The 12,500-nt window shown below is 45.3% G+C and overlaps 1 protein-coding gene across 3 annotated transcripts in view; it reads right to left on the bottom strand.

The window, feature by feature from the left end:
* The window catches only part of CUX2 (cut like homeobox 2), a 103,946-nt gene that overhangs the window by 19,278 nt on the left and 72,168 nt on the right, over positions 1-12,500 (bottom strand). For 2 of the 3 annotated variants that reach the window (XM_070763290.1, XM_070763288.1), the window contains exons 5-13: positions 8,605-8,724; positions 7,929-8,049; positions 6,498-6,574; positions 5,207-5,273; positions 4,207-4,255; positions 3,964-4,068; positions 2,593-2,784; positions 1,411-1,469; positions 262-310 (exon numbers count right to left, since the gene is read on the bottom strand). In XM_070763290.1, the coding sequence (XP_070619391.1) occupies positions 262-310; positions 1,411-1,469; positions 2,593-2,784; positions 3,964-4,068; positions 4,207-4,255; positions 5,207-5,273; positions 6,498-6,574; positions 7,929-8,049; positions 8,605-8,724 (839 nt within the window). The remainder of the gene's footprint in view (positions 1-261; positions 311-1,410; positions 1,470-2,592; positions 2,785-3,963; positions 4,069-4,206; positions 4,256-5,206; positions 5,274-6,497; positions 6,575-7,928; positions 8,050-8,604; positions 8,725-12,500) is intronic. The other variant, XM_070763289.1, reaches the window with a different exon arrangement.

The raw sequence follows: 12,500 nt of genomic DNA, 5'->3' as shown, positions 1-12,500 counted from the left end.
TTCCTCCCTCCCTCCCTCCTCTCTTCCCTTCCCTTCCTACCCCTCCCTCCCTTCTGTGAAGCAGGCCCAGAAATATTCAGAAGCCAGAAAAGATATTTCAGTTGTTGGGAAGTTTTTCTTAAGATGCTGATTTTCTGGACCTCTGACGGATAGCAAAGACTTTTCAAAACACAGAGCGCCTGGTGCCTGGGAACCTGATCGAGGCTGAAGCATAGGTGTGTTTGTGTGTGTGTGCACCTGCCAGGAAGGTTTCCAACTAACCTGGGACAGGTTGCAGTCAGAGGAGGCCAGCTTCATAGCTTTCAAAATGCTGCAGAAGAAAAAAGAGAGAAATCAGGGTCTAGAAAGAGATTTGCCTTCTGTGTTGTTATATTATAATATGTGAGATGCCCTGAGTCCTCGGAGAGGGGCGGTATACAAATCTAATAGATAGGTAGGTAGGTAGGTAGGTAGGTAGGTAGATGATAGATAGATGATAGATAGATAGATAGATAGATAGACAGATAGATAAATAGATGATAGATAGATAGATAGATAGATGATAGATAGATAGACAGATAGATAGATAAATAGATGATAGATAGATAGATAGATAGAAGATAGATAGATGATAGATAGATAGATAGATAGATAAATAGATGATAGATAGATAGACAGATAGATAAATAGATGATAGATAGACAGACAGACAGACAGACAGACAGACAGACAGACAGACAGATGATAGATAGATAGATAGATGATTGATAGATAGATAGATAGATAAATACTGTAGATGATAGATAGATAGACAGATAGATAAATAAATAAATAGATGATAGATAGATAGATAGATAGATAGATAGACAGACAGACAGACAGATAAATAGATGATAGATAGATAGATAGATAGACAGACAGACAGATAGATAAATAGATGATAGATAGATAGATAGATAAATAGATGATAGATAGATAGATAGATAGATAGATGATAGATGATAGATAGATAGATAGATAGATAAATAGATGATAGATAGATAGATAGATGATAGATGATAGATAGATAGATAGATAGATAAATAGATGATAGATAGATAGATGGATAGATACATGATAGATGATAGATAGATAGATAGATAAATAGATGATAGATAGATAGATAGATGATAGATAGATAAATAGATGATAGATAGATAGATAGATAGATAGATAGATAGATAGATAGATAGATAGATAGATAGATAGATTAGATAGATTGATTGATTGGAGGGCACTTCCACACCAAGCTCCATTCGTGCAAAGGGAACTTTTGTGCACGAGCAGAGCTTTGCCCTTGCACGCTTGCCCACCGCTCGGACACCGCTAGCGAAGAGCCCCTACAGAGAAAGGCGGACGGTCATTGCAACCCAAAGGACGGGGGAGCCCTACCTCAGTTCTGTCTTGACCTCTTCGTAATCCGATTGAGCGCGGAGCTTTTCTTCCAACTTCTAAAGGACACACAAGCGCAAACAGAGGGAGACACACACATAGAAGCGTTTAAAAATCCGAAGGCGAGAGGTTTGTGGCCTGAAAGCAAATCTTCAGACGAAAAGGGAAGGGCCAGGTTTCTTCCACGTTTTCACTTGGCACCTCACCAGCTCAGCTCAACAATTATTAAAATGCTGTGTGTGACAAGGCGACACCTGTTCACAACACTCTGCATTCCTCTTTAACTAAAGTTATTGGACAAAGGACGTAACGGGTGATTTGGCCACGTTTAAAACAGATGGTTCCGTTTTAATCCCTGGAAAATTCATCTGACTCTCTTCTCTTTCAGCCTTACGGATGGGAAGAGAAAGGGTCCAATTTAATTCCCACCTGTTGTGGTCAGCTCTGGCCCAGCTCCTGCCCCAAGGACTGTGGATGTGGGGGAGACATCCACATGCTGCAGGCCTGTTTTGCCCCCCCCCCCGGTGATGAAGGCTCCTCTGACCAAGAAGACATGAGTGACAGGGAGGAGGAGAGTGGGGCAGACAGCTCAGAAGGAGATCAATTCTCTAGCTCCTCCTTGGATTCGGAACAAGAGTTAATGATACAGCCACACATGCGGAGAGCGATGCATAGGCAGCAACAACTGAGAGATGATTATCAAAGAAAATGAGGCCACCTGTGGTTGGGTGGGGCTGTGGTCATTATAAATAGCAGCCTGTGGGTTTGGCCATTGTGGAGGATTATCTGATCGTTGTGTTTCGTGACTGCTTTGCTGACTTTGACCTTTTGTGTGCTGATTTTTCCCTGCTTTGAAACTAAACCAGAGCAAAGTGTGTTTCACTTTGTGAAAGAAGAAGGACTGTGAATTGCCTCACAGCTGCAAGCTAAGTATCACAGAACTGATAAGGGACTTGTACAAATTACCAGTTTGTTTGGAGACCAGTGCTCTTGGCTATACCAAAAGAGGGCTTCGTTTAAGGGAATTTTCATTATAAAGAACATTGTTTTGAATTTTCAAACATGTGTGTGTGTGTCTGAAATTTGTACCTGTGAATTTTCGGGAGGATTCTACCAGAGAGCCCGACAGAACACCACCCACCCACCCGATTGTTGGGGAAATGCCCCGGAAATGATACCCACTTCGATGGCTTCGCTTTTGGCTGCCAGCTGCCGTTCTAGGTCTGCGATTTGATTGGCGGAAGAATCCTCCATTTCCTGCATGGAGTTTTGCAAGTGTTGAATTTCCTTGAGAAGACGAAGGATTTCTCGATCCTTGGAAGCCAGGGCGGCCTCTAGCCGTGGGCCCGGACACAAAGAATAATTCACTTTGTCCTGTGGAAAGAAGGGGTCTTATTTATTATTATTTATTTATTTATTAGATTTGTATGCCGCCCCTCTCTGTAGACTTGGCTAACAACAATAATAAAACAGCATACGACAAATCTAATATTTAAAATAACTAAAAACCCTTATTAAACAACCAAACATTCACACAAACATACCATGCATAAACTGTATAGGCCTTGGGGGAAAGGAATATCTCAATTCCTCCATGCCTGACGACAGAGGTGGGTTTAAGAAATAAGTTTATCAGAAATAAGTTTATTTCTGAAAGTAATAATACAATGCAAGGGAATGGTTTGTAGCCATAGGAAAAGCTGATATAAGCCATAATCAGAATACAATCATAGGTTTGCTAATTGTGCTGCAACCTGATTGGCTGTCACCTATATAAGGAGTAACATCCTTGCATGGGCGTGTTTTATACTGAGTATTTATCTCTCTCTCTCTCTCTCTCTCTCTCTCTCTCTATCTATCTATCTATCTATCTATCTATCTATTTATTGGATTTGTATGCCGCCCCTCTCCGTAAGACTCGGGGCGGCTAACAACAATGATAAAAACAGCATGTAACAATCCAATCCAATACTAAAATAACTAAAAAAAACCTTATTATAAAAACCAAATATACATACAGACATACCACGCGTAAATTGTAAAAGCCTAGGGGGAAAGAATATCTCAGTTCTCCCATACCTGACGGCAGAGGTGGGTTTTAAGAAGTTTATGAAAGGCAAGGAGGGTGGGGGCAATTCTAATCTCTGGGGGGAGTTGGTTCCAAAGGGTCAGGGCCGCCACAGAGAAGGCCCTTCACCTGGGTCCCGCCAAACAACATTGTTTAGTTGATGGGACCCAGAGAAGGCCAACTCTGTGGGACCTAACTGGTCGCTGGGATTCATGCGGCAGAAGGCGGTCCCAGAGATATCCTGGTCCGGTGCCATGAAGGGCTTTAAAGGTCATAACCATCACTTTGAATTGTGACCAGAAACTGATTGGCAACCAATGCAGACTGCGGAGTGTTGGTGTGACATGGGCATATTTGGGGAAGCCCATGACTGCTCTCGCAGCTGCATTCTACACGACCTGAAGTTTCCGAACACTTTTCAAAGGTCGCCCCATGTAGAGAGTTACAGAGTGGTTTGTTATGGCATGTCCCCTTCTGGTCCTCACCCCACTTGGTCCTTGGGGAGAACAGCAAGCCAAGCGGAGGGAGCTGTTTACAGCGGCAAGCTGTTCCCGCAGGCTCTCCACCTCCCTCTGGGCAGCCTCGGCTCTCTAGGGAAAAGAAAAAAAGAATCAGGACCATCAGAACTTTTGACGGGAACGCCACACCAACCATCCGTTTGCTGAGACCTCCAAGTCACTCTCATGGCACAAGCTGAAGCCTTCAGCCCAGGACCACCTTTTGCTCACCTGGTTGGCTTTTTCGAGATTGGTCATAATCATGGCCACTTCATCGGTCCTAGAGCAAGGAGGCAAAGAGTTACGGGTTGATTTCCAAAGCATCTACAAAAGCAACTAGGAGTAGAGGCCACCCTGGGTTCCTCGGGGCCAAAGAAGCAGGAACCAAACCGAAGTGGTCCTCAGATTGTCATGGAGAAAAGCAAAAATCCAGAAACTTTGACCTGCCCTAGTTTAAATCTAGTTTAAACGATGACGCTACAGAGCCCTGCACACCAAGACAGCTGGACACAGGGACAGTTTCCCCCCCCCCCCGAACGCCATCACTCTGCTAAAGAAATAATTCCCTCCACACTTTCAAACTATTTATTAAGTCTGCACTACTATTACTACTAGTTTTTTCTCATTGTTCCTATCACCCATCTCCTCCTATTTGTGACTGAATGACTGTAACTTGTTGCTTGTGTCCTTAAGATTTTATTAATATTGTTTCCTCATTGCTTATTTGACCCCTATGACCATCATTAAGTGTTGTACCACGTGATTCTTGACAAATGTCTCTTTTCTTTTATGTACACTGAGAGCATCTGCACCAAAGACAAATCCCTTGTGCGTCCAGTCATACTTGGCCAAGAAATAATTCTATTCTAAATTCTATTCTAAATTCTATTCTAAATTCTATTCAATTCTATTCTAAATTCTATTCTAAATTCTATTCTAAATTCTATTCTATTCTAAATTGCCTATTGTCTATCTTTGCTAGCAGATGCTGTTATGCCCTTTGTTAAAAGGGCATTATAAATAAATGTTTATTATTATTATTATTATTATTATTATTATTATTATTGTTGTTGTTGTTGTTGTTGTTGTTGTTATTATTAAATTATATTATCTCTTCTCTTCCAAATTCTCTCCTCTTCTCTTCTTTAGACACCAGTCAACCCTCACAACCCAACTGGGAGAAAAACTCTAAGGCCAGCCACCTCTGACCGGACAGAACCAACCAACTTACTTGGAAGCTGCCTCTTCGTCATATTTACATCGCAGGTCAACCAGCTCCGTCTGGGTAGCCTTTAGTGCTGGCCAGCAGCAGGGAGAAGATAAAAACAGAGAGTAAGAAATGGACTTCCAGTGGACGGTGCTCAAAGAACGATGCCCGGGGCCAGAGGTGAAATCCTCCCCTTTCGCTCCTGCCTGTCATTCAATTTAATTCAATTTCTATGCCGCCCCACTCCCTAAGGACTCTTTGCAGATGGGCAGAGGGCAAAAGAACCCAAATGGCGGCATCCAGGTGGGTGGGCGGAGCCTCATGCTCCCTTTGTGACCGCCTCTCCAATGATTGACAGGCACCAGAGAGCTGGGAGCATTTCACGCCTGCTCGGGGCTGGTAAATATTCAGTCATAAACTGGATAATAGAATAATTAGAGGGAAATGGGGATATTTGTAGACTCCTTGGCTCCACCGATTATCTCCACATGGTTCTCAACCCACTCAGAGGCTTAAAAACCGAGCAGAATCGCCCCCACTTAGGACTATAGGGCTGCGACTTGTTGCTTGCATCCTTATAATTTATATATATGTTGTTTCCTGATGGCTGATTTGAACCCTACGACAATCATTTGACCATCACTCTAATGCATGAGAGGAAACAGCAGAGGAGCCAAAGAAAATCGGACAATAGATAGAAAAACATAGAAACATAGAAGATTGACGGCAGAAAAAGACCTCCTGGTCCATCTAGTCTGCCCTTATGCTACTTCCTGTATTTTATCTTAGGATGGATGGATGTTTATCCCAGGCATGTTCAAATTCAGTTGATTGACCAACCACATCTGCTGGAAGTTTCTTCCAAGGATCTACTACTCTTTCAGTCAAATAATATTTTCTCATGTTACTTTTGATCTTTCCCCCAACTAACTTCAGATTGTGTCCCCTTGTTCTTGTGTTCACTTTCCTATTAAAAACACTTCCCTCCTGGACCTTATTTAACCCTTTAACCTATTTAAATGTTTCGATCATGTCCCCCCTTTTCCTTCTGTCCTCCAGACTATACAGATTGAGTTCATTAAGTCTTTCCTGATGAGTTTTAGGCTTAAGACCTTCCACCATTTTTGTAGCCCGTCTTTGGACCTGTTCAATTATCTTTTTGTAGGTGAGGTCTCCAGGGACTGAACACAGTATAAAAAAGCAGCCTTTTCTTAAGAGATCTCAGGGAAGCAGACGGAAGGGACCACACTGAGCTTCATTGATACATGAACCCACCGAGACTTCACGTGACATCTCCATCGACCATTGAAAGTACCTGAGTGAAGGACTTTGATCTTCTCTTCGGCTTCCCCCAGCCGGCTGGCCAAAGTCAACTGGGCGTCTTGAAGGCCCCTAAGACAAGAGAGGTGTCTCCTTGAGTGGATGGGGCACCCACCTCAAAGCCCAGAAGAAAGTAAATGCCTCCAGCCTGAGCTGCCCCCTCCCCTGGGAGTCCACCGCCCATTCTTCTTCCCAATGTCTTTGAATGATGTGGCTGAGGAAACTGCCGATGGCTCTGCAGAACATCTCGAGAACTTCTTGTTAATTTTATACATTATCAATTCTGAAAAATCTAAATAAAATTTTTCCCTCACCGTCTTACTACAAAAGGTTACATTACATCAATGTACAGAATAATAAAATCTCTTTTATCTAAATTTTAATATTTTATCATATAGCTAATTAAAAATTCTATATACTGTATATATATATATTATTTTATTTTTATTTATTTATTCATTGGATTTGTATGCCGCCCCTCTCCGGAGACTCGGGGCGGCTAACAGCAATAACAAAACAGCATATAACAATAATCCAATACTAAAAACGATTAAAAACCCATTAATATAAAAACCAAACATACATACAGACATACCATGCATAGAATTGTAAAGGCCTAGGGGGAAAGGGTATCTCAGTTCCCCCATGCCTGACGGCAGAGGTGGGTTTTAAGTTGTTTACGAAAGGCAAGGACGGTGGGGGCAATTCTAATTTCTGGGGGGACTTGGTTCCAGAGGGCCGGGGCCACTACAGAGAAGGCTCTTCCCCTGGGTCCCGCCAAGCGCCATTGTTTAGTTGACGGGACCAGGAGGAGACCCACTCTGTGGGACCTAACTGCTCGCTGGGATTCGTGCAGCATATATATTTAACAAAAGAAACTATTCTTAATATATCACCCCTACATCGTAAAATAAAGTTCTATATGTTTAAAATCTAAACAATAAGTAAATTTTGTGTTATATCATTATGTAGTGCTACCACCATTTCTCATCTTTGCCATCTGTTTAAATCAAATTCTCATGTTTTAATTTTTTCAAAATTAACCAATTATACATACATACATATCTCTTGATTTTCTATCCAATCATAAAACTTCCCCCAAATTTTATAATAATCCGAGTCTTGTTTATCTTTAAGTTTCAAACAAGACTTGCTCTAGTTTATCAATGTCCTTTTTAAATGAATGAATGAATGAAGGAAGGAAGGAAGGAAGGAAGGAAGGAAGGAAGGAAGGAAGGAATGTATTTGCAAGGGAAACCATGGAGTTGTTGCAACTTTTCTAGATCTAGGGAAAAGTAGAAGCTGCAGCCTAAAGTTTCCGGTAAGGCTGGTATTAACCACCTCCTCCTTTTATTGCTTTTCCTCTGAGGAGGGCAATTCTCCCATTCACCTCCCCATCCTCACTCCCGGGCTCATACTCACGTACTTTGGGTTCTCCACCTCCTTTCTCTGCAACAGCGAGTCGGTCAGCAAGACTTTGCTATTGAGCCCAGCAAGCTTGGCCTCTGAAACTGCCAGTCCGCCTGGGAGGGTTCCTTCTTTTTGCTCTGGGGGGGAGGGGGGGAGAAAGAGAGGAAATCTACATCAGCAACAGGATTGGGCCCACACCCATAATTCAAAGCCTGGGGAGGGCGAAAACAGCTTCCCTTGCTGCCCGGAGGCCCTCTGGAGGCCGGAAATGGCCTGTTTCCCAACTTTTGGTGGGCCCAGTAGGCTCATGTTTCACCCTCCCCAGACTCCAAAGGCTTCCCTGCAGCTGGGAGAGGGTACAAACGCCCTCCCCCATCCTCCTAGAAGCTCTCTGGAAGGCAAAAACGTCCTCCCAGAGCATCTGTGTGAGCCAAAAATCAGCCAGCACACCTATGCACGTTGGAGCTGAGCTAGGGCAACCGCTCGCGTGCCAGCAGATATGACTCTGTGTGGCACCCATGCCATAGGTTCACCATCACTGATCTATAAGAAAGCAAAAACCCTCCTCTTTTCATGCACGGCCTTGAAGCCCTAATGGGCCCTAGCTTGACCCTAAGCCTATTTGTGTGCTAAGGCATTACTACTACTTTACTTTAGGCTGCCAGTGGAAGAACCAGGATGCCTTGGGGTACCTTTGGGGAAGGGCAGCTCCTTCTTCCAGGGCCTGTTCAGCTCCTTCAACGGGGGCTTCTCGGGGCCAAGGCAGTGGAGGGGCTGGTGGCGGGCCCCTTCCAGGGTGGGCACAGGATCTGCTGGAGGGGAGAGGAGAGAGGCGGAGGTGAACTTTGGAGGTCCATCCCAGGCAGAAGGCACCTTCCAAAGACAAAGAGGACAACACTGGGGCCGTGGTCCTATAGAGAGAGAGGAGAGAAAAAGAGAGGAAGAGAGGCGAAAGAGAAAGAGAGAGAAAGAGAGAAGGAGAGAGGGGAGAGAGAAAAAGAAAGAGAGGGAAAGAGAGAGAAAGTGATAGAAAAATAGAGCGATAGAGAAAGAAAGAGTGACAGAGAGAGAGAAAGAGAGAGAAAGAGGAGAGAGAGAAAGAGAAGGAGAGAGAAAGAGATAGAGTGATAGAGAGAAAGAGAGAAGGAGAAAAAGAGAGAACGTGATAGAGAGACAGAGAGGGATAGAGAGACAGAGAACGAGAGAGGGGAGAGAGAGTGATAGAGATAGAAAGAGAGGGGGGGGAGGGAATCCCTCCAAAATGATTTGAAGCCCCCTCCATAGAAGGCCTACGTGCCTTCTTCGGTCTCCCTGGACCTACTAAGGAGGACACTATTTTCGCCCTCCCCAGAATAGAAACCCAGGGCTCCGTTTTGTCTCGGGCAAAGCGCAGGGCTCGGTGGAGGAGGTCAGAGGTGGCCAACCAGGTCAGAAGCCCAACCTTGAGGGATGGACCGCTTCTCCAGCCTCCCCTCACCCCCACCCACCTGAAAAGGAACGGGAGGGGGCGGGAGAGAGAGAGAGAGAGAGAGGGAAGAAGCGAGAAACCGACCCCTGTTTTATTTTTCCACATTTATTAAAAATGATCCAGGCTTGTAAATTAATTTGTTTGCGTCGTGCAACGGCAGTGCAGATGGACTCATTAGCATACACACAACAAATAATTAAGGATGCATTTTTAGCTGGCCTTCCTAATGGGGTTTGCTGGGTTAATGATGTCGGTGCGTAATTGCCTCGGTTTGGGAGGCGTTAGGAAGAACAAACACCCCCCCCCAAAAAAATACCCACCCCAGGCAGGGCTGGGTAATAATGGTGGGTTGGCCCTGGAGAGCCTCTCTGGAGCACACCTGTGTTTACCTGGGCAGAAAACGCCTCTGCCCACCGCTGCCTAAGCAAACAGGCCTTACGGTCAGAACGTGCCACGGTGGGGGGGGGGAGAACGGTGGTGCCGAGCAGACGGTCCCGAAAACCGGCATGCGAGGAGCTTCTCTCTCTCTCAGCTCTGCCCCTGCCCCCCCCCCCAGCCTTTAGCCGAAAGCCGGGCCGCGAATGCAAAAGGGCCCCGTGCGTTTTTAAAAATAAAATTAAAATAAGGTGAAAAAAACATGCCATCTTCCTCACAGCTACAGATTTAATCATATGCACACCGCAGATTTAGCGGAGCAATCAATCAAATCTGTTTTAAATCAATGCCGAGTTCTTAATGAGATGAGAGCTTGGCTCAACCGGGGAGGGGGCGCAGGGGGGGGATAAAAACTAGCCAGAGATCTGCAAATATAGAGCAATATATACAGCAGCGGACCACATTAGTTGCTGCACCGCCTTCTGCTGCACGAATCCCAGCGACTGGTCAAGTCCCCCAGAGTCGGCCTTCTCCAGGTCCCGTCAACGAGGCAACGTCGCTTGGCGGGGCCTAGGGGAAGAGCCTTCTCTATGGGGGCCCCAGGCCCTCTGGAATCAGCTCCCCGCAGAAATTCGCACTGCCCCCACCCTCTTCACCTTCCGCAAGAGTCTCAAGGCTCACTTATGTCCCCAGGCTTGGAGCCATCACATCTTAGACCCCCCCCTGGCCAACAAATGATTGTATGGTTGTTGTAAGAATGGGTGTGACTAAGTTTAATACATTTAGGGATTTCGATAGCCATGTAATTTTAAATTTAATTGGATTAATTCTATTGTAATTTACTGGTTTTTATGTGTTGTAAACCGCACCAGGTCTTCGGACAGGGGCAGCATAGAAATCAATCAATCCAACAAACAAACAAACAAACCAACAAACAAACAAACAAACAAACAAACAAACAAACCATTTGGACTTTGGATTTCTGGATGAGCAGAATGGATGGGCCCCTTTAAGACTGGTGGACTTCAACTCCCAGAATTCTCCAGCTGAGGAACTCTGGGAGTTGAAGTCCACCAGTCTTAAAGGGGCCAAAGTTGGACCACCCTGGTTGAGACCTTGAAGGACAGAACAATCCGGACTCTTTGTGCTCTTTCATGGCTGCTCATCCAGAAATCCAAAGTCCAAATGGTTTGTTGTTTTCCGGCCCTGTTTCCTCCCAGGAGATTCCTAGAGAGGCCCCACGGAGGCTTCTCCCCACCTTTTCCGGCCCTGTTTCCTCCCAGGAGATTCCTACAGAGGCCCCACGGAGACTTCTCCCTGCCTTTTCTGGCCCTGTTTCCTCCCAGGAGATTCCTAGAGAGGCCCCCCGGAGGCTTCTCCCTACCTTTTCCGGCCCTGTTTCCTCCCAGGAGATTCCTACAGAGGCCCCACGGAGGCTTCTCCCTGCCTTTTCCGGCCCTGTTTCCTCCCAGGAGATTCCTAGGGAGGTCCCACGGAGGCTTCTCCACGCCTTTTTTGGCCCTGTTTCCTCCCCGGAGATTCCTAGAGAGGCCCCACGGAGGCTTCTCCCCACTTTTTCCGTCCCTGTTTCCTCCCAGGAGATTCCTAAAGAGGCCCCACGGAGGCTTCTTTCTGCCTTTTCCGGTTACAGTTTCGGAAGCTCAGGTTTGTAAGTGGAAAACGGTTCTTGAGAAGCCTGGTCCTTACACAGCAAACAATTCCGCCCCCCTTCTGTTGTGTTCCAGTCGAGAGGGAAAAGACAATGAAGAAATCAGTTGTCACGGCCACGCGAGTTAAAATGAAACTTAAATCAATCCATTCTCAACAATGACTTTAATTATGCTTTTAACATGATTTTACTGCTTCCTCTCCACCCTCCCTCTCCTCCCCCTGTCGGACAGAGATGCGCGCCGAGCCCGCTTCCCCACGCCACATCTGGGTGAACAATATCAGAAAAATTTATGATATTTCCTATCCCCCCCCCCTTCCTGTAATTACAGGCACGCCATCCCAAGCTCAGTGTATCAAAACACTTGCTGAGCAAGACACTTTATTCTCGGGTGAGGTTGGCACAGACGGAAGCCATTCAAGCTCCGAAAGGAAGAGAGGAAGAAGAAAGGCAGGAGAAAGAAGGAAGGAAGAAGGAAGAAAGGAAGGAAGAAAGAAAGAAAGGAAGAAGGAAGGAAGAAGGAAGGAAGAAAGAAGGAAGGAAGAAGGAAGAAAGGCAGGAGAAAGAAGGAAGAAAGAAGGAAGGAAGGAAGACGGAAGAAAGAAGGAAGGAAGGAAGAAGGAAGAAAGAAGGAAGGAAGAAGGAAGGAAGAAGGCAGAAAGACGGAAGGAAGAAGGAAAAAAGAAGGAAGGAAGGAAGGAGAAAAGGAAGAAAGAAGGAAGAAAGAAGGAAAAAAGGCAGGAGAAAGAAGGAAGGAAGAAGGAAGAAGGAAGAAAGGCAGGAGAAAGAAGGAAGGAAGAAGGAAGAAAGAAGGACATGGCTACAGATCACTCCAATAAGCCCAACTGGGTTTAAAATGGAAACATCCTGGTCCATCTAGTCTGCCCTTATACTATTTCCTGTATTTTATCTTTGGGTGGATCTATATTTATCCCAGGCAGGTTTAAATTCAGTGACTGGATTGACCAACCACGTCTGCTGGAAGTTTGTTCCAAGCATCTACTCCTCTTTCAGTCAAATAATATTTTCCCACGTTGCTTCTGATCTTTCCCCCAACTAACCTCAGTTGTGTTCAC

This window comes from Erythrolamprus reginae, chromosome 10, assembly GCF_031021105.1.
Source record: "Erythrolamprus reginae isolate rEryReg1 chromosome 10, rEryReg1.hap1, whole genome shotgun sequence".
In the NCBI taxonomy this organism is placed as follows: Eukaryota; Metazoa; Chordata; class Lepidosauria; order Squamata; family Dipsadidae; genus Erythrolamprus; species Erythrolamprus reginae.
The sequence above is the reverse complement of the archived record's forward strand: the minus strand, read 5'-3'. Positions and strand labels throughout refer to the sequence as shown.